Source organism: Macrosteles quadrilineatus, unplaced genomic scaffold, assembly GCF_028750875.1.
Source record: "Macrosteles quadrilineatus isolate MER2022 unplaced genomic scaffold, UCM_ALF_1.0 Scaffold_1__1_contigs__length_201487025, whole genome shotgun sequence".
In the NCBI taxonomy this organism is placed as follows: Eukaryota; Metazoa; Arthropoda; class Insecta; order Hemiptera; family Cicadellidae; genus Macrosteles; species Macrosteles quadrilineatus.
This window is the reverse complement of record NW_026542594.1, coordinates 169,492,389-169,513,201: the sequence shown is the minus strand read 5'-3', so window position 1 is coordinate 169,513,201 and position 20,813 is coordinate 169,492,389. Positions and strand designations below refer to the sequence as shown.

The 20,813-nt window shown below is 33.8% G+C and overlaps 1 protein-coding gene across 1 annotated transcript in view; it reads left to right on the top strand.

Moving 5' to 3' along the window:
* LOC128989635 (uncharacterized) overlaps positions 1-20,813 on the top strand; it is a 50,781-nt gene continuing 29,968 nt past the window's right edge. The window contains exon 1 of the mRNA XM_054411588.1: positions 1-129. Within this exon, the coding sequence (XP_054267563.1) occupies positions 96-129 (34 nt within the window). The 5' untranslated portion in view covers positions 1-95. The remainder of the gene's footprint in view (positions 130-20,813) is intronic.

The following is a 20,813-nucleotide window of genomic DNA, read 5'->3' as shown; positions in this document are numbered from 1 at the left end:
TCTGTTGCGGCGTTGTGATTTGTTTGGCAGTGGCAGTGGCATTGTCGCGAGTCTCCGGGTGGAACTGAGTGAATGGTGTTCGGATAGGTGTTGGTATGGTAATCATGGATTACAGGGATTTGCTCACGGGTAAGCTCATAAATAATTTTATAACCTATGAATAGATTGTGGTGAAAAATCAACCAAAATGTTGTGTTTCGTGAAACCTCCAACTAAATGTTTATATAAAAAAATCCTTAGTGCACGCAAATTAAGATATTTATTATTGATTAATTAGTACCAACTTTTTAACACTTACACATGGTTTCAAAGAACAAAGTTTGGTAGGGCCTTAGTATATTGAATGGATATTTGTTATATTGGGAAATATTTAACCTTTACCCATGGCCTTCTATGCGCTCTAAATATGTTGTTAGATTTTGTGACACTTTTACTACTAAGTTTATATAGCAAGTTTGAATCTTGGAAAAGCGGATGTTTTGCATATCATCAGGCTCTAAACTGTTAAATAAAACATATCAGAAACTATTAAAAAAAATCCCTTTGTGCATCACTTAGGCATAGTCAACATTTCTTAAAAAAATCACGTTGCAGTAAGTTAACTGGATAGCTTAATTTACTTTTTACAGGGATATCAGAATTACCTGCTATTGAGGAAGGCATTCATCTAAGAGTATTCTCATATAAAGATATTATCCACCATAAGCCGGATATGGTCTACTGCTATGCGTTATTTGTGTAAAACAAAATTTAAATATATCAAATTCTACATCATTACAAGCCAAATGGATGTTGTAAGTTTTTAAGACAGCAATATATCATCCATAGTCCAAAAATATTTTAAGCCAAGTTTGAATAGCTGACCGCTTTAAACGTGAAATAACTATGTATATAAAAATGTAGTATTGGCAATAATTGTTTGCAATTTTAAACCGTATACTACTGAAACAATTAGCTTTAGTGTTTGGCATACTCAAAGATACTGCACAAATTACATTGAATTTAATGTCTTATGTTTTCTTAACAGGTATGCGATTGTAGGTCTATTTTTACTTCGGGAAGCCCTTAGGCATTGGCCTGGGTTTTCCATTTTGCTCTTGAATAGGCCTACATACCACCGACCATGGCTTACAGATTAAAAGGGACTCTTGCTACATCTGAACTCTGAACTGCTACCTAGTTTGTTTACAAGCATACTTAATAATATTTATGCTACTGGTGAAAAATTATCGTAAACTGTTCCTGTTATAATAAAATAACCCCTGTAACAGGGGATTAAACAATTAAATTAAATCAATTGAACAGTTGAAGTTGCAACAACCCTGCAAACTAAGCGAAATTGTAGTTTCTTCATTAGATTTTTTACCAGTCCATAATACGGGAAACTTGAGATTACGAGGTGTGCACTATGGAGTTTACTCTATACAGTATTGAGCTTCGAGAGACACGTATCATATTTTTCAATAATTTTAAAAAGATTTACGATAAAATAACGAATAATGCTATAATATGATGGATACATATCCATAAGCAATTCATGTATACTACCGTTGCTTATTCGAATGGTATTTTGTTTTTTAATGTCCATCATTTTTAGACGAAAAAATGTCTTAATATCGTTATTTACCGACAGTGGTTCTACAATGACATTGTAACCTCTTCATCTTCTAACAAAAGTTCTTAATAAAGAAACTAGCACTAAATGTTGGCGTATTCTGCAGAACACAACTGACTTTAATATTGTTTGTGAATTAAAACTAGTATCAAGTATACAGTCATTGGTCAATTTTTTACCAAATCATTAGCGTGCAAATAGTGAGACTGCCATTGGGAATATTTGCCAAACGTGAAAACGTCACCAACCTCTGGCCAAGGTGTTGTACTGTGTGAGTCGCATAATAATCATACACACACACACACACGCACACACAACGGACCATTAACTGGACAGTTTTAATGGTTCTATCTATGGTAAGAACCTGTGTAAAGTGGTGGATTTGTAATGGCCCAACTCTGGACTAAACCTTCCTTGATCATTTGGGATTATAATTATATTTTTGCTAAAAGAATCAGATAATCTTAACAGCAACAAAGTTTTTCACGATATTCAATCAACGCGTCCTTCAAATTAGTTTTCGGATCCTTAAACCAAGGTGTGCCGATGTCAAAGTTTATTAAATAGCTCAAAAGAAGGTGTAGTCATTTTCCAAAACGTTCAACCGAAATTGAAGATACCTACTCGTCAGCTGAAGAAAGCTATGTAGAGTGCGTTTTGTTTACTATTTCCATCATATCCTACTCCTATAATCTGAAAGAAGCGCGTGTACGGACAAACTTTTATTTTCGTCCAAGGATTCAAAATTTTTAAAATATTTACTATGGGGTATTTGACCACGAGAAATCGATTGGAGTTGGTTACAGGGCTGGGGATAATCCAGTTTCCACCCTACAGCCCTTTTAAAGTGCCCAATATCGTCAATACCTTTTTATAGCAATATGTACCCATTTATAAAGGTGCATTAAAATGTTTTCTTTGTATATTCTAAAGTTTGTTTACATGGAATACCGTACATAATAAACATCTTTAATTTAGCAAAATAACTTATCTAATAAATTTAGTGTTTAATTCAATCCGAACAAAGCTCGGTCTCCTGGTACTATGTTTTTTTTAATTTCGCCAATCCAATACTTTATGGGTTAGCTACCAAATAATAGAGTTTAAAAACTATATGCACCCTATTTAAGTAAGATATGTACACACACACACAAAGTGTCAGTGTCAGACTTAAAAGACAATCGGTTAACCACGTGTATTACAATACTGAATTTCAGAGGGATAACATAAAGCTGCATTTAAAAGTCAAAACAAAAGGTACATGGTGGCAATTTTTTAAATGGCAAATATAATCATTGAGTTTTAGATACAATTGTCGATGGCCAAATTATTATAGACATCCCTTGTATGTGGACTAGCACAGCTGTAGCCAATGTTTCATTCATACAGAGCATAATTGAATGAGTCATTCACAGAGTAAGCTACCACAGAGTAAGAAAACTACATTTTCCTCTGCTATTTGGATAGTTAATGAGACGTAGCAGTTGTTTTAGTTTACAATAATTCATCCTTATACCTTGACTCGGTTAATAAAAATGGCGTATTCAACTGAAACCAATACTGTAGGTAGATGACATATCGGCACAATCTATCGGCGCACAAACTACGTATATTTTTTAAAACGTTTTTATTAGCTCGCTTTCTTGTCCGGTACAAATTTTGAAATCAATTGTATACCACTAGTAACTTCCCGACGAGCTAGAGACTTGAAACTTGAAACGTAGCTCACAAATGGAAGACAATGCAATATTATATCATTTAATTTTCATATTTCCCTTGGGCTACGCCCCATGGGCTTGTTTTTATTAAATCGCTTTCTTGCAAATTTTGATACTTCCCGATGAGCTAGAGACTTGAAATTTGAAACATAGCTCATAAATGGATGACAATACAATATTATATAATTTAATTTTCATATTTCCCTTGGACTACGCCCCAAGGGCTTGTTTTTATTAGCTCGCTTTCCTACAAATTTTAATATCAATTTTAAACGAAGTTTCCGATGAGCTAGAGACTTTAAACTTGAAACATAGCAGCTCACAAATGGATGACAATGCAATATTATATAATTTAATTTTCATATTTCCCTTGGGCTACGCCCCTTTGGCTTCCAAATTTTCCATGTTTACATTTTAAAAGAATGTATACATATAAATTAATTTAAGTCAGCTGTAAATACTTAAATTTGACAGTTAGAAGAGCAGAGGTTAAAAGGTACAGGTTCTGCTCCCGAGATATTCTAAAAATATAAAACAATCATTTCAAAGTAAAGATAAAACATCTGATTACAGATAATAAGGTTTTGGTTTTTGGTTATGCATTAAGAGGCTATATAAAATAGATTTAACATATTTACAAATTAAAGACTAAAAACTAGATAATAATTTATAAATAAAAATACTTTTTAAAAATAACACGTTTTTAAACGCACTAAAAAGTATAAAATAATGTATAAAATGTTGAGAGAATAAATACTTGTAAGATTTAAAACGAAAAACGTGGGGCGCATGTAATAGATCATAATAGTTCAATAGGTGAAGTTAATTGTAAATCAGCGTGCGCCCCACGTTTTTCGTTTTAAATCTTACAAGTATTTATTATCTCAACACTTTATACATTATTTTATACTTTTTAGTGCGTTTAAAAACGTGTTATTTTTAAAAAGTATTTTTATTTATAAATTATTCATTGTAAAACTGGCTACAAATTTAACATCGGGACGCGATGTCAACTTCCATCGATAGTCAAGTGTAATACAGTCACATTCAAACTATTTAACCACAGACGAGATGTTACAGTAATATTTACTCTCTTGTCTGTGGCTTACACGTTTTGTGGTTGAGCATAAATTTGATCCTTGAAGCTGACGTAGTTGACAATGTGTGGAGGCGGTGAAATGGTGACTCACTGACAACTGATCCAACACATCTCAACCACAAATGAACAGCTGTGAGCTCATAGCGCCGTGTCTGGAATTCGTGGACAAGCATTTTGAATTCGGGGAGAATCATAATCCCCCACATACATGAGAATTCAGAAATTTCATTGGGGTTTAAATTAACATAAATTACCATATAGCCCCGTACATTTTATAATAATGTACGTACGGTGTGACTCAGTTTAGCTTGCAGTGTGATAAAGACATACAAGAATGTGCAGCAGAATTTCGAACTCATACTTTTGTGTACGGTTTGATCAACTCCTCAGGACTAGAATAAGGATTTCTGAATTGAAAATTGTTTATTCTAATCTTAAAAGTACGCATAGGTAAATTTCTAATACTTACATACCTACAATATTCTACATTCATATGTAAAAAGTTCTTCTCAAAGTACATGTAAACATGTACTTCTCAATAGATATATTATACAATAAACTACAACTGTGTTAACAATTTCCTATTACTAAAATCTGAAAATATAAAATAATTGATAGTTTGATTTAACCTAGTATGGAAAGGGAAAGGGATGAACTTATAAATGGTAGTGGGTTTGAGTAGAATTAGATGCTGATTCGCTTGCAAGATATTATTAAACCAATTTACTCGAACCCCATGAAATTAATTACGAATTAAGTAGTACCTGTATTGATGTAATGTAGCATTGCTTTTGCTTAGGTACTGTCATTCCTTTTCAATACTCATACGTAGACTTTGACGTCATAATTGTAAAATCTAAAATTTATTTGACGTTTTCCATTTTTGACTATTTACAAAATTTTATTTAAAAAAATATAAATACCCTCGCCGCAGCAAACCTGCAGTTTAAAAAACCAACACGATACCGAATTTTAATTTAGCACTTGTTAAAGGAAATTCCTACGAAAAATAGTAATATGTATTTTTTGTTCCTAGTGATGCCGTGTTGTAAAAATTATCCATCTCATCATCTCATCAGTTCTTTATTAATTTGCTTTTGTGTTTCTCTTGATTCTGTAGTAAAACCCAACAAGTACAGAATTCAGTGAGCACAGGTATTTAACCTCACTTCTGTGCGGGAGGTGTAGCTTAGAATAGAGCCGTGTTCTACTCCCACTTTAGTCCATATTTTAGTGTAACTTCATAAACAAAGAGTTTTGTATTGGACTTCATTCTAACAGTCCTGAATCCTTCTCAAATATTGGACGTTAGTATGATTAATCTAATTTACTGATTAGATCAAACGTTTTTGTTGGTTTGTTGACATTTGGACTGAATTATAATCTTAAAATACTTTGAAACTGTTATCAACTAGAACACAGCAGGATATACAAAAATATTTATCCGTACCTAGATATTTTTTTTCTGAAGCATAACTCGAATTTCATTCATTCATAATTCCGAATTTCATTAAGATAGCTTTAATGGTTTTAGAGAAACACATTTTAAATACTAAAAACAAAATGGTGGATGTTTCAATAACTAGGTATTTTTCGAAAATCTGTTATTATTGATTTTGTTTGACTCAAACACCATTTTCCGGAGTTAGGCTGTTTACATATGGGACACCCTGTATAATGAAACTTCTATTGAAGAAGAAATCCGGAACAATGTGTTCATAACTAAAATCTAAGCCTACTGTTGGCTTACAGTGGCGCATTTCTAATTTAGCTGTATCACAGGTTGTATAAATTATTGTCAACTGTGTGGACTGTCCGGATTAAGCTAAGTCCGTATTAGTGAGGGTATATTGTGATTTTAGAGCTTACATTTTAATGCCTTCACCTAGATGTTCTTAACTACGAATGATAACTGTATCGCCAAACTATGAATTGGCTACTAACAGTTATAATACATTATTACATAATTGGGTTTTCTCTATAACATTCCTTTTCAAGCTGTCCTACACTGAACTGTTTTTTTACGATCAATGCGGCATTTCTAAGTTTATAACCTAGTGGAGGGACGAATGGTAAAAAAGTCTATTTTCTTCAGGGTTATTTCGCAACCCTACTGTTTCATTTATTTCTAGAGGCCACTAAAAAAAATCCTGTGATGCTGACCAACTTTCTTTATAACGCTTCAAATGCGAATTGTAAAGTAACAGCTGATACTTCAGGAAAATGTTTCAGATTGTAAACAAGAGACAAAAAGTTTATAAAAATGGTTTTTAAATTGGCTTGATTTATTTTATTTTATCCTGATTGAAGTAGTTATATCACTTTTGAAGTTGTAGATCTAAAATCGAAAAATTTAAATTAATTTATTTTAAATTAGTAAACAAGTTTTGGACTTTATTAAAATGTGCAACTAGTACATGGGTCTCATCGTAGTGGTTATTTCTGGTTTCAGTTCACAAATTGTATACTGTAAGTACTAGTTTCCAAAAGTGACCGATTTCGGGGAAAGCCCCGAGCCCCTAAATAAGACAAGCCAGATGTTTGAACAATTGCATTTTTGAACAAATCTCAATTTATATCAAACCATTGTCTTTATAACAGAATTTAATTTAGTATAGAGTGATGACAAAAATACATTACCTAGTAAAATAAACTCTATTTAAAATTAGGGCATGGATGCAAAATACATTAATCAGTTCCCAATAGATTATGGCACCATATTCCACATTACTGTAAGTTGTTTTTCATGACCTCCCATCGTGACTCCTTTTCTTCTTTGTGCTCGATTTCGAACAAGATGGACAATAACGGTCCAGACGTTTGACCACAGTTACCTGACCCCAGTTCTACCACAATACTTAACACAATACTGTCTTTTGATCTCTCTAACAACCGACGACGATTTGCGGACAACGGTATTCCAAGGCCTTGTATGGGAAACTGGCGAGGCAGGTGTAACTTCCGGATCCGGTAAACTCCAACTTCCGGTGCCGGACTGGCGGGAGGTTTAAGTGGAGCCATGTGGTTGTGTTTAATTGGAAATCTGCTACCAATCACAGTGATGCCAATCGTGCAGTGATGCAATCTAGACTATTCGTTTGACACGAGTTATATTTTATCCACAGCTCACAAATCAGCAAATTGTAGTACTGTAGTACCCGTTGACTTTGGATCTGGAAGTAAACTTTTCGTCCTATTGTAGGGTACTGTTCGGTTTATCTGAAGTTGTTTTTGTTTTACATTATTCATAGGGGTTGGTAGTGAAACTAGCATAATACTAATGCACCTATAGTTAAATTAGATAACCCCGAAATCCACTGTATTTTATTATTATGTATCATTATTTAACTTTTTAGGGATTTCAGTTTAGATACCGGTACTAAATTACAGATGGCATATTTCCATTTGTAAATACAATTTACACCGTGCATAACAGTATCATGTAAGGTTGCATGCAATTGAATCTAAAGAAAATGTTTATCATTGATTTATTTCCTTTTTATTATGAACTGTACAAAAGACCAATTCAGTCCTGTGAGGAGGAAATTGTTAATACTTAATTTCTACTTAGTTTTTATTGTTACTACCGTTACACGCATCGTTAACAAAAATGTATTCCATTCATGTTTATGACGGAATGGTCTTCAACGCATTCAATGTCGGCCCACCATATTTTTCGCTCAGAAATATAGTCCAAATTAATAGTGGCACACCTCCAAACACTTATTTTTTCTATATCAATATTAAGGCAAAAATTCATAAAGCCGATGGTTTACATATTTCATAGCTCATTTCATTTCCTAAACGCTCCTCTCATCACTTTCCTGTAATCTTCTATTTAACCTCCGCTCTCCCCGTTTAGAGAGCCGAGAGCCGGCCATCCACTATAGCCTGAGGCTGGGGATCGAGCTATTGGCCTAATTAGTTACATGCGTTCCACAATCTTCAAATTAAGTCTGGGCCACCTCATTTCTCCACATATTTTCTTGTCTGCATTACAAAACATAACGAGAATCATTTTGTGATAGTTGACTTTAATGTGGAATTGTTCCCTTGATCAGTTTGAGTTTAGCAAGATAAGACTACTGAATTTAATTAGACGTTTGTTGTGCATATTAGTTTTTATGGATAGAGATTCCTTAAGAATCGTCCATTGATCTTAATAGGATCTTTTGATCGCCATTTTGATGGGATGATAGAACTAGCAGACCTACCTTTGGGAAAAGACCATTCGTCACTTAAAGGGCGACTCAGTGAACCTAATTTGAATCTGTTCTGCTTTATTGATTTTAATAAGAAATATTTCAAATGGTCAGTGATTCGTGAGCAAACGAATCAGAGTCCAAATGTGCGACTCTTCGACGTGTTTTGATACTTTTCCTGGGGCTGATTCCTAAAGACGCGAATAAGTTAAAGTAACAGTTTATTCAAATTCAGTTTAATGCTGGTCACTGAAAGAAGAGAGAAGAAAATAAATGGCAGCACAGTATTCCCAAATACGTTAACTACTTGTTGGTAGTGGCACTTCTTTGGGGTTTCATTACGCAGAAAAAGACTTGAATGTCCAAGAAAACTACCAGGTCTACAAGAAAATATTTCATTACTTAAATCACACACACACGTGAGGAGACGGACATAAGCTAATAAAAATGGTCTTCTAAAGGTAGGCAACAATCAATGCTGCCTTCCAAACTAATTCATTCAATATGGTATGACTTCTGGAGTCACCGCTCCTCATCGATTGCACGATAAAAATCAGAAAATTAGCAGCCTGTGCCCTTTCTGGTTGGAAAAGACCTGTAGGCAAATATGGATAAATGATGAGAGCAGATTGTACAGCTTTCTTACTGGATAGCTTATTCTTTTTAGCATAATCGTAGAGCTACTACTTAAATATGCTAAAATTTCCTTGGGTTGAAAGTTCGAACCTTACTCTGTTACATTTATTCTTTTGTTAAATTCCATTCAAACCAGAAAAAAAAATTTGGTATTTTATTTTGAAAGCGTGTTCATTTACAATTAGAAACCTAATAGTTTTTGTTCTTTAATTAATGTCACCAAACACCGAAATTAATATCACCGAATTAATATATTTGCGAACACTTGACTTGAAGTGTATAGTGGACACTCAAGAAAATGATGTCACTTCTCGTCCTGGCCTTGGCTGCAGCCATTTAGTTCCTCGGTTAGCGAGTCGTTGGAGGATAATAATTTCATACCAAGGCTTAAGCAAGCATAATACGAGATATTTTTTATCATTAAAATGCCAATGGATACAAACCTTATCAATAAAATCCTTAACATTACTTTGACTCCTTGGGCGTCTAGATTTACAAAACTCGATCAAGAATTCCACTCAAGCTATTTAATCTTTCGGCCAATTTTCAGAATTATCTTCACTGCAGTCACCTTAGTTGTATGATCTCCAATGGTAGACAAAGCTAATTAATTCAAAGCCTCTTGGTGTATTTTACAATCCTAGTTCTATGACTTTTTACGCCTGCAGTATTTTAGCATAGAAAACACTTAACGGCTTAAAGCATTTGGGGGGGGGGGGTGCTTCAAACCACTCAAGGTGTGAGAATGAGTTTGATTTTCAAAATCTGAGAACTCAAACGCTCTAGAAAGATGAAGTCACGAAAGAGAATACCACTGTTCTTTATCATTTCAGCAAATTGGCAGCAGATTTTCTTCGCTGCAGACTTCTCAGCTGGAGGTTTACCATCCCTAGACACAGTAGACACAGTCTGTCACCTCTATACAGACAGTAGACACTATACATTGGACAACGGTACCGTCTTCCATACAACTGACCCGTTGACACACTTGGACTGTTGGACGTTACAGTTCAGTACCAACACCGCCATTCGTCCATTCGTTCCAACCTGTTGCAGTCACTGTTTACATTATAGGTCATTTACACTCTCACGGTCGTTTTCCTTCTTCTTCAGTGACGGCCACTCTTCTGAACTTTGTATTTTGAGTTTTGTGCTGGCTTCATAGAATTTAGTTTTCTGACTGCATTCTCATATTTATTGGAGGATGGGTGATGGTCTTTACATTATGGAGTTAACGTAACATCTTAATTGCGCACCCTTTTGCGTCTACGTAACGTAATTCCAAAATAAATTAACTTGTTCGTATTGGATATTTTTTCGACTTTCTACTGACCTATCATTCGATGTTACTTTTTTCTTGTCTGTTGAGATATTTGTAATCAACCCACGCATAAAACGTTGACTTTTTCCTGCATCTTTCGATCTTTTCACTTGTACTATTTTCCTTTTTTAGCTATGTTCTAACCCGAAATTGTTTTACACACTCCAGACTAGTCCTAGAGGCTCGTGGCATTTTCACGTGGATAAAGTCAATTGGTGATTGGCGGTAATTGAACCCGGGACCTCAGACTCCGAACCTCCGAACAGCTCGCTACCCACCACTGTACCTATACACGAATACATGTATACGTGTATAATGTATACATGTAAAAGTATAGTTTACACCCATCTTTCAAGTTTATGTATAGAAAACATCTTTGGAACTATTTTATGTAGTTTTACATTTTCCTAGTTTTTTACTCGTACTCAGAGATTATGGGGACCTTTCATTGACTGTAAACTCTGTCTTGTAAACTTTCAAGGAGTTTCCTTGTTTACTAATATGCTGTTTAACTTCTGTTATTTTCCACTATTGAACTGTTTAGTAGACTATTTAAAGACGTTTTTGGCGATATTCATTCTTCTTTTATACATAGAAAAGTATATGCCTACATCATACATGGAGTTATACAATAGAGACTTATTCATGTCTATTAACCAATATATATTATAAATGTAACATCACCAGCGGTGGTTTTGTTGAACATTCCTGACAGCTCACGGCTTACTTACGTTCTACTCTGTTGTTGCACCTGTTTAAACTTGACGTACAAATTGTCACGTTTTTGCTCCAACTGTTAAACAGATGTTTGAGTCCGTAGACATCATTCGATTTGTTACTCACCCATTGTTCTTATAAATGCTACACTTCCTTAGTTCCTCTTCTACTTCTTAAGGTTCTTAGTTCTTCGTTGGTCATTAGTTTTTTTTTTTTTTTTCAAAGGATTATTCAAGAACTCTTCTTTCATATTATCGAATTTTAATGATCGTCAAATTTTTGGATGGAGTTTACTTTTAGCATTGACTATCTTTTAGTTATTGTGGTAGTATGGATTTCATTAGATGAGATTTTTAATTAATGCCGGTAATTCTTACTTACTTTATACTTGTTCCTACGTTTTAACATATTTCAATAATCTTCAAATTATTAGTTGGATTACGTATAATTAAAAACAGTAGTAACTGAATTAACATTTTAAAGTTTTGAAAAGGTATGCAGTTAGAGCTTCGATGTATTTTTCATCAGATGAACGGATAATTATTTGCACAGCACAATCAACTACCTCACATACAGTTACCGGTTGTCTACATTTTCCTTCATGAGATATTAACTATTCGGCCAATTTTGTGACTATATCAATGTTTGTTCTGTCACGTTATAAATGTATAGAAAATTCATAAATTGGTCTATAAGTATTATTGATTTGATTTTCAGCAAGACTTACCCGATAGTAGGCCTACCCCAGTCCTGCAAAGTTTCCCATTTTCGGTTAATAACTAAAACCAATTTCCAGATAGAATTTCAGTCAATAGTTAATTCGAAGTAAGATTGTACTGTAATTGAAAATGAACTTTCGATGGGTTGAATCATGTTGAATCCATTCGTACGACCGTGCGAATCAACGTTTATGAGGGAAAAGTCACAATTTCATGTACCGAAATTGAATCAAACCCAAGTCAAATTACCTAATGGCCATCCTCGTAGTGAGCGGCGGCGCATGGCAAGGCATGAGGAAGCGTCTGCAGACGGACAGACAGACATATTGCAAGTTGTCCGGAAGAACTTTCTAAGCCACACAACAGATAATGACAGATCTGAGCATTTAGCCCGAGGAGAAGAAAGTTGTTTGGACCTAGGGCTGTGCCTGGTGCAATGTCTGGTGGAATATGGGATATTTATAGTTTTGATGTTGGTTCTAATGTAGTTATAAAGGTGAGTCTATATTTATAGGAGTTACAACGCGTGTAGATAAAAAAAAAAACTGTGGTTGGTTTTTGTTATCGATGTAATTTTTCCACCGGCAAAGTGATTGTGATGTTTTTGTTGTTGTTGTTTTGAGTAGTTTTTAATAATTTTTTGTAGGAGTTCTAGATATTTTGGCTATAGGTGATCATGGTTATTCTCGTTCTTCTGTTTGTTGTTGTGGTCGTGGTGTCTAATGATGTTTTGATTGCAGTGATGGCTGTAGAATTTATATTACTGTAGAATTATTACTGTTGTGATTTTTGTTCTTGGGATAGCCTTTTGTAATGTGGTGGGGATTCTTTGGTAGGGGATATGTTGAATCGGTGAGCGCAGTTGTTGCTGGCGTGGTCGTGGTTATTGTTGTGGTGGTTATATAGTTTGTGTTTTTGAGCTGGTTATTTTAGTTTTGGTTATGTGATTTGTTTTGTGGTGTCTATGGTTGTTGTGTAAACTATGGTTATTATGATGGATTTGTGTGTTTTGATCGTTGTTGTAGTTAATAAACTTTTTTAGTTAAGCTATCTATTATCGTTTTGGCAATAAAGTTGGTTGTGGCATTGACAGTGGTTTTTGTTGTCGTATTGTTTGTGGTTGTCGTGTTATTTGTTGTTATTGTATATTGCTGTTTGTGGTTGTTGTATTGTTTGTATTTGTTTCTAGGGCAATGAGTTTTGTTTTGCATGTTTTAATTGTTGGTGTGTTTTTGGGCGTATCGTAGTTGTATTTTGTGGCGATGTTAATGTACGTTATACGCTTATTGTGTTAGTTGTTGTGAGGCTATACATGTAAAATTCATTGCGCTATAAAATAGGTTAATCCTGGAGATGATTTGTTGTTTATCATTAAATACCTTACGCAATCCCATGAGACATCGATTATCCCGGCGATTTCTTCCGCTCAGCTACTGCAACCCATACCCTCTGATTACCCAACCCAGACCGTTTAGACCCCCTACTTTACTATGATTATCCCCACAAGCCAGTCCATTGATCCACCGCAGAGCCGGTCAACTTTTTAATAAGTAGTTACCTAGTAATCGTATGCTACAACAGCTTGTAATCAATTGTGCTGACAAAACAATCAGCTGATCTCAGTCACAGTGATCTCATAACTCTCAAACCACGAATATTAGAACAGAAACGGTATGGGTCCAAAGTTAAACAATTTACGTTACTGGCCCCAAGAGTAAACATACTCATATTCACTAATGGAATTGTCAAAAAGGGTCCGAACCAGCTATTACGACCTCTGTATTATAATAGACATTCGGACCTGTGACGTAATTTATTTAAGTTTGTGACCCATTCCGTTTCTGTTCTAATACTAAATTTCCGTACTCTCAACTAAATTTGCGTATCTTCGCCAAGAAATACACTTAAAAATCTAGTGACATCGTATTATATAATAGATTTTTTTCTAAATTAACTTGATCTTTCGCGCTAATAATGTTCTAATAAACTTCACTACAATTTTTGAACGCAGCATGCATTCAGCTTTCAAAAATTAGTTTCACTATTCGGTAAATTAATGTTGGTAATTATTTCAATCTGTGCGGTTAGAATATTCTGTTTAAAAAACGCATTAAAAACGTGAATTAGAGGGTGATTATTTTACTACCCTCATGGATGTGAATTAATTATGGTATAAATCAGTTAAGTTTGCAATCGGTATATGATTAATTCCTTCGCTCAGACGCTATGCTGAAAATTCCAATGAGTTGAAACGAGTCTAAAATTTGCAGCCGAATTTGTTTATCTTAAAGTTTGCAGAAGTCACTTATTTGTTTACAACAGCAAAGATTGAGTTTTCCCCATTTATTAATGTTGAGAATGTCTTATTGTGCCACTGAAACTAAGATGACTTTTTTCTAAATTACATTACTAACAAAATAGTAAAACGTGTAGGTAATTTTTTTCCTTCTTATCCAACATAATTCAAACTCCGAAAATATGGTCCAGTTCCAAAATAGAAGACTATTCTTCATTCACAGCTGGTAATTTACATGATAACGAATCTTGTTCCGGCGGATGTTGATTGTTGCTTCTGTTCCGAGTATTTTGAAGATTCACGGTTTATATTTCATAAATGTTCTACAAGATCAGATTATGTGTCATTAGAATTGGCAATATAAAATTGAATAGCTCCATACAGATTAGTTGCATGTTACCTGATTCATTTTGGTGGTTAATGGCAAATCAAAGGACAAGGGCTATAAACAATGATATATCAATAAATCAATGCTTGATATTGATGATTGATATTGATGATTGATATAATATATACATAATTGATATGATATTGTACCTAGGCGTGATTTGGTAGGGTTCTTTCACTATAAACTGTAGGTCCTTTAGTTGCCATTTGGCTGTATGGGCTATTAATTAACAGCTGTGTCTAAGGAATATGTTGGTCTTAAGTCACTAATAAGTCGTGTACAATAAGCTGTTCCAGCTGCGATGCAATTCCATGGTCACTTGTAAGCCTGGTCTTCTGTTAAAAAAGTCACTATAACAAGATCGCGCCACTCATACTACACTCATCTCCATTCATACTTGGCTTAAAATGCCTACTTTCGTATGTTCACTGTTTCAAAGTAGTAAAGTTTTAAAATAAATTTTTAAGAAAATATATCCATTGAGACATAGATATATCAGGAGAAAGCATTTTCTGAGAAAAATCTGTACCATTGACATTAACCTTGTTGTAGTTGTATTGTATTAGGCTATACAAGTCAGATACCAAAGGCAATATACCATATTGCAGGAGTTGCAAATCTTTCACGAGCTTTGTTAACGAGAATGAGCTTCGGTTTGTAGTATTTTTCTTTCTCTCTGACGGACATGGCAGGTGTTTACCAACTAGTTGTTGGTCGCTGTGTTCTCTTCTGTTAATTGACTTTACTTGTTAAAGTCTTCTTCGCCGATTGTTCAGTGTTCTACGCTGTAAGAGTACTTTCCTCCGAAACGACCTTCACTGAAAACCGTTATTTATTTTCTGTTTTAAGAATTCCCACTTTTGACCTCGGTGAACACTGTTTCTATCTTGTAGCTTCTAAAACTATTTTTTCAGTTTTCGTAAAAAAATCTACCTTTGGTACTTTTTATCAGAACTTCTCAGATTTTGTGTTGAAGGCCTATTGTCAGTTTTAACTTTATTTAATCTATGACATCTGCACAAGTTTGTCTTAATTGAAGTGATTTATGAAATTAAGAGTCATTGAACAGCTCTGCCAAGTGTTGGGAGGTCAACTAAGATAGATTACTTTTACTGTTCAGCTGTACAAAGTTTTGCTCATTGACTCTTGAAACCCGGTTAGCTTGTTGTTGACTAAAATTTTTTGGAATTGGACGTACCTATGTTTCTTACAATAAATAACCCGTAAAAAATGTATTTTATGCAAAACAACCTCGTTGAGGTATCATTATATTCAGTTAATTTATTCATTTGCCATTGCTAGCATTTTGGGTTCACCAAGTTTGTAAACATTTTGACATTACGTTTCAGTATATTGCAACAGTTTATGTATAGAGCATAATTACAATTTGCTCTATTATTCAACTACGAAGGGAACAGCAAAATCCTGTTATGTCTGTGGTTGTTCTTGTTGCCATGGAGACTAATCAGTTTTCAAAAAAGCACCCCCTTGAAACGCTGGTCTTCAATTCTGATATTAACATACCTCGAAGTGGTTTTAGGACATTATAGAGCTATGTCAACACATATCTCTATACTACACTGACACTGACTCTATACAACACAAAACGCTGGGCTTTTGATATATCGTTGGATACAACTTTCGGCCCAGTCGGCTGTGTATCCGGAACAAACACACTACACACAGTCAGAAGTCATAAACCACCTATATTTGATAATAGATTAACGTGACTCAGAATCTGTAAGTTCAGAAACTCTCAACATCAGTTTAATGTCCACCAACCGTGAGAAATGTTTCAAGAACCAATTGACCTTCTAGCCAAACAGTCTTCTAATAGCTTAGTTTACCAGCGTTACATTAGTAGTGGTGAACCCAGAAAGATAAGTCACTTTAGGCGTTTTTTCCCATAAGAATAACATGGGGATCATTTTTTGGCCACCAAAACCAAAAATCCTGATCTTTGCCTAAATATCCCTATAAAATTGTTAAACCTTATTTCTTACTTATTCCCCATAAATATATTCGATATCAAGCTAAAAAAGCTATTTCTTATATTTATTTACCCTTACAAATGTAAATGTAGAGTAGATATAATATAGCAATATGACCCCACTTTAGGCACGTTTTCCCCATAACAATAACATGGTGAGCTTTTTTTGACCACTTTTTTAAAAATCCAGCTCTTGGCCAATACAAGCCTATATAAATGTTCAATACCATTGTACAACTCCATTACTATTTCAAATCCACATGCATTCACATGTATATTCTCAAAATCATGCGAGGTTTGTATGTGAACTTGGGCGCGCTCCCGGTCGTGCTCCCGACCTATGGTCAGGCTTCTCGCTCCCGACTTATGGTCGGTTTTCTCGTCTCTAGTGGTAGCTCTTGATTAAGCCTTGGGTGGGTGACCTCCTGTTGAAGTAATTTCTAGTTAAATTGTTTAATTTTTTTTAATTTCTAGCTAAAAATTTTGAAAATTTCACAATTTCTGGTTAAAAAATTTTGAAATTTTGAAAAGTCTATAAATAGAAGTGACATTCGGGTGATATTTCATTCTGGACCATGAGGCCCACCTGTCAACACTGCTCCGTGTCGCTCTCCACCAAAAGTAACCTGATTCGCCACTACAAGGTAATTCATCAAATGAAGGTAAAACTGTGCAAAGTTTGCAATTTAATCTGTGATAATAATGTGGCTTTAAAATCACATATATTACAAAATCACAAGACTTGTAATTTCTGTAAAACGAATGTTGTTGGACATTTTAAAAGACATGCCAATTCTTGCATCAAATGTCCATATACAATGATTAAATTTGTCGGTGAATCGATTAGAGCTGACCTTGAAAATACACTGAAGTCTTGTCCTCTTCCGATAAAATGGACTTTAGTTAGGAGAATTAAATTTATGAAATATTCAATGGATCAAAATGGAAAATTAGTTAATGAGAAAGAATGTATTGCGGATTTTAGAAGCCTTACTACCTTAACTATTGAGAAGAGAGATTTAAAACCTCAAATTGAAAATTCACTTTTAAAGATTGATGCTTCTATACACAAATATCAAGCCCAAGGCAGTGGATGGATTTATGACCACACTAAGTATTGGCAGTTGCATATTTACAAGTATAAGCCCCTAACTCCAAAGTCATATATCCCTACACCAAAAAGTATTCAATCAAAACATGCAGTTTTAAATATTAAAAATGCTGATAATAAATGCTTCCTATGGTCAATTTTAGCAGCTTTACATCCAAGGAATTGTATCAATGAAAATGCTGAAAGGGTCTCTAGCTATGCACCCTACATAGGGCAGTTAAATATGACAAATATAAAATATCCCGTAAAAATATCTGATATAGAAAAATTTGAAACACAGAATAATATAAGTGTCAATGTATTTGGAGTTGAAGACCAGAAATTAATACATCCACTAAGAACAACTAAACTGAATAGTAATATTCATGTAGATTTATTATTATTACAAGAAGGTCGTAAATCACATTACTGTTTAATTCGTGATTTTGATAGGTTAATGTTGAGATCTACAAAAGATAACAATAAGAAGTATTTTTGTAAGTTGTGTTTGCAACATTTTTACACTAATGATATATTAGAACGTCACATAACATATTGTAAAAATTTTGATGCTCAACGAGTGGAAATGTCTAAACAAGATACATTAAAATTTAAAAATTATAAATATCAACTTAAAGCTCCATTTGTGATTTATGCAGATTTTGAATGCTTTATAAACTCTAACAACCATACTCCATCTGGATTTGCATTTGTCTTAGTGAGAGATTCTAAGATTATTTCTGAAGAGTTATATAGTGGTGCAAATGTTATGGATGTGTTTTTCAAAAGGTTATTTAAAACTTATGACTTCATTAAACGTCAAATGGCGATATATATTCCCCTAGTAATGACTCCTGAGCAAGAGGTATCTTTCCAAAACTCAACGCATTGTCACATTTGTGAAAAGCCCTTATATTTTGATAGGGTGAGAGATCATTGTCATTCATCTGGTCAATACCGTGGAGCTGCCCACAATGATTGTAATTTAAACTATAAAGTAACAAAGAAAATCCCAGTATTCTTCCATAACTTAAAAAATTATGATGGTCATTTAATAATGCAACACTTGGGAAAGTTTAATGATCGTAAATTAAATTGCATAGCCAAGGATATGGAAAAGTACATTTCATTCTCAGTTGATGATTTAGTATTTTTAGATTCCTATAACTTTCTGTCCCTTCCATTATACAAATTAGCTTCCAATTTAAATGCATTTAGATTCATAGACAATCCACTACTACAACGTAAAGGCGTATTTCCCTATGAATACATGACGGGACCAGATAAGTTTGCAGAGTCTCTACCCCCAATTGAATCATTCTATAGCACTCTAACTAAAGAACATATCTCTTCCAACGAATACGAACATGCTAAAAATGTCTGGACCCATTTTAATATAAATAATTTACAAGAATATCATGATTTATATCTTAAAACAGATGTATTGCTACTGGCTGATGTGTTTGAGACATTTAGAGACCTGTGTTTAAAGGATTACAAACTGGACCCCGTACATATGTATTCACTTCCTGGATTAACATGGGAGGCCTGTCTTAGAATGACTGGTATAAAATTACAATTATTTCAAGATATTGACATGCATTTGTTCATAGAAAGTGCAATCAGAGGAGGAGTCAGTATGATTTCCACACGTTATGCTAAAGCCAATAATAGATATATGGGCAAACATTATGACCCCAATCAAGAGAGTGTGTATTTAATATATTTAGACTGTAACTCACTATACTCTACAGCAATGTGCGAGCCACTGCCTGTGGATGGATTTCGTTGGACTAATGAGATAGACTACAAATACAATCAAAATGATGAGTTTGGATACATTTTAGAAGTTGATTTAAAATATGATAAAAGCTTACATGATTTACATAATGACTATCCATTAGCACCAGAGAAAATGAATGGCAAATTAATACCAAATTTAAATGACAAAACTAAATATATTTTACATTACAAAGCATTACAAAAATATGAGGAATTAGGTTTGATTGTTACAAAATACCAAAGAATTTTAAAATTTAGACAGTCTAAATGGCTTGCACCCTATATTAATTTTAATATTGAAAAACGAAAATGGGCTAAAAATGATTTTGAAAAAGACTTTTACAAATTGTTAAATAATAGTCTCTTTGGTCGAACAATTATGAATCAACGAAAGTTTCGTGACATTTATCTCAAGGATGAGTCACTATTAACACAATATGTCACTAATCCAAGGTTTGACTGTAGCAAAAAGTTCGATAACAATTTACATGCTATACATTTAAATAAATTATTTGTAAAGTTTAATAAACCAATATATTTGGGAATGACCATTTTGGATATTAGTAAAGTAATAATGTATGATTTCCACTATAATTATATGTCAAAATTTAAGAATAAAAGATTTCTAATGACTGATACAGATTCATTAATGTATTCTATAGTTACAGAGGACTTTTACAAGGAAATAGAATGTGACTTGCACTATTTTGATACCTCTGGATATAGTAAAGACCATTTCTTATACTCTGATAAAAATAAAAAAGTCACTGGCAAGTTTAAAGACGAATTAGATGGTAATATTATGTATGAATATTGTGGTTTAAGACCAAAGTTATATTCTTATATTCCTCTAAAATGGTTATATGAAGAAGACAAGCAAGCTTTAGAGGTGAAGAAAGCTAAAGGAGCTGATGGTGCTACAGTTAAACATCTCCTTAGACATCAACATTATTTGAACTGTCTTGCAACTGGGCAAGATTACTATGAGAATGTGACAAGAATTAAATCTACTAATCATCACCTTCAAACCTTGACCATGAACAAGAAAGTACTATCCTTTGACGATGACAAGAGGTTTATTCTGGAAGATGACATCAATACTCTTGCGCTTGGTCATTGTAAAATTGATCAAACATAGTTATGTTCAAATGTATGTAGATGCAAAATAAATACAAATGTTAAAAAAACTCCAGTCTTTCATTTATTTACCCTTACCATCCTCTTGATAAAATTGATCAAA